The sequence below is a fragment of the Fukomys damarensis genome, unplaced genomic scaffold (genome assembly GCF_012274545.1).
Source record: "Fukomys damarensis isolate Sample0158 unplaced genomic scaffold, DMR_v1.0_HiC HiC_scaffold_27, whole genome shotgun sequence".
Taxonomy (NCBI): Eukaryota; Metazoa; Chordata; class Mammalia; order Rodentia; family Bathyergidae; genus Fukomys; species Fukomys damarensis.
The window spans coordinates 6,320,274-6,322,481 of record NW_022900939.1 but is presented as its reverse complement, the minus strand read 5'-3'; the positions used below and the strand labels follow the sequence as shown (position 1 = coordinate 6,322,481).

The 2,208-nt window shown below is 46.6% G+C and overlaps 1 protein-coding gene across 1 annotated transcript in view; it reads left to right on the top strand.

The window, feature by feature from the left end:
• Creb3l1 (cAMP responsive element binding protein 3 like 1) overlaps positions 1–1,874 on the top strand; it is a 17,786-nt gene extending 15,912 nt beyond the window's left edge. The window contains exon 12 of the mRNA XM_033756811.1: positions 1,834–1,874. Within this exon, the coding sequence (XP_033612702.1) occupies positions 1,834–1,874 (41 nt within the window). The remainder of the gene's footprint in view (positions 1–1,833) is intronic.
• Positions 1,875–2,208: the final 334 nt, after the last annotated feature.

Genomic DNA, 2,208 nt, shown 5'->3' with positions numbered 1-2,208 from the left:
CGGCCCCCCTCCTCAGCGAGGCCACTCACCGCCACTGTCCCCTCCTCCGAATGACCACAGGACCACTGCCCCTGCGCCCCCACTGTACAGACCAAGAGCAGAAATTGTTTGTAAATAATGAACCTTATTTTTTATTATTGCCGACCCCCTAAGATATTGTATTTTACAAATCTCCCTCCGACCTTCCCCCTCACCTGTTTTATATTTTATGAAGTTAGTGCGGGCTTCGCAGCTGCTCCCAGCCAGGAACAGAGGGACACCGCCCACCCCCTCACCTGGCCTCCCCTGTCTCTGCCCAAGCCGCTGGGCCTTTTAATTCCCAGACCCCTTCCCCCACCTGCTCAGCTCTTGCTTTAAGAAGGCAAAATTTAAAAAAAAAAAAAGATGCAGCATCATTTGCTGGCTCTGTGTCTTTCTTAGAAGGGATAAGGGTCTTTTTATTTTATTTTGATTTTATGTTTTGTTTCTGTATGGTTTGGATTGGACTCCAGGTGACCCTCCTGCCTCAGCCTCCTGAGTGCTGGGATTATGGTTGTATACTACTCTGCCCAAAAATTTCTTAGTAATTGTGTACTTTGCTTCATCTGGATTAAAGGCACAGACCTCAGAGTAAAAAGGACTCCATCAAGGAATGGTGGTGTCTGAGCTACTCAGGAGGCTGAGGCGAGAGGGTTGCTTACACCTCTCAAGGAGTTCCAGGATAACTTAGACAACATAGTAAAATACTATCTCGGCCGGGGATTTACCTCAGTGGTGCCTGCTGCCTACCTCACAAGCACAAGGACCTGGGTTCAATCCCTGGTACCAAAAAAAAAAAAAAAAAAAAAACTATCTCAAAAAAAAAGAAAGATAGCTGGGGATTTAGCTCAGTGGCACCATCCCTGCCTCACAAGCACAAGGTCCTGAGTTTGATCCCCAGTACCAAAAAACTAAAGAAAAGATCAGCCGGGGGGTGTGGTAAATGCCTGTACTCCCAGCACTCTAGGAGGTTGAACCAGGAGGGTCCCAAGTTTGAGCCCAGCCTGATCAATTTAGTGACTTAATAAGACCCTGCCTCAAAATACAAAATAAAGAAAGGGCTAAGAATGTAGCTCAATGTGGAGGCTCTGGGTTCAATTCCCAGTAATGCAAGAAAGAAAGGAAAAAAAATTTTTTTAATTGTATTTGGGTTCTGGAGTTGCCACTTGCTAGCTGCATATGAGAAACAAAATTCTAGGGCCGGGGATTTAGCTCAGCAGTTCGGTAGCCTGCCTTGCAAAACCCGAGTTCAATCCCTTGTACCCGCCACCCCCAAAAGAAAAAAGAAACAAAATTATAATTCCAAGATCCCCTGGCCCCTGGTGTACATGCCCTGTTTAACCCCCTCCCTCAAGTACACAGGGACTTGTGTATAATTAACTTATCTTCTATGATGAAAGAAAAGAGCTTTTGCGGATGGAGTTAGGTTAGGGTTCCCAATCAGCTGATTTTTATTTCATCAAAAAGGAAAGCGATACTGGGTGGGCCTGGCTTCATCAGGTGAAAGCCTGTGGCAGAGGGACCAGGCCTTCCCTCAATTGAGAGCGCGCCCCCTGCTGGCGGTGACGCAAACAGTCGGATTGTGGAGTCCAGGGCTTCAGGAGCTGAATCCCGCTCTGACAAACTCAAAAGGAGGGGCAACCAGCCTCCACCTTCCCACCCTCCCACAGGGACCACACTACCTGCTGCTGGGCATGCTTTTGGGGAAGGGTCTTTTATTTAATATTTATTTGTGCTTATTTGCCACGCATAAAGATCACATTCCTCACAGGGAAGTTGTACCTGCACATAATGTCTTCATCCTCTTTTCCCCAGCCCCTCCTCTCCTTCAGCCCTTCTCCTCTCCCTGCTTATGAAGGCTCTGTTTCCACTTTTCACCTTCCATTCTCTTTTTTAATCTCTTTTCCCTTCCTTCCCTCTCCCCACCCCCTTCCTCGTTCCCCTTTGAGTTTGAACATGTTCATCCTACTTCCTGATGTCTGTCCTCCATTTTGCTTCTTATTCGTCTTTGGGTTTCTCACGCCAGAGTGACAATGTATTGTGTAAACTTGTGTGTCCGATTTATTTCACTTAAGAGCATGGTCTTCAAGCGCATTCGTTTTCCTACAGAGCACTCAAGTTTGTCCCTTTTTATGGCAGAGTAGTACTCCACGGTGTATGAGTACCATATTTTCTTTATCCATTCATCGG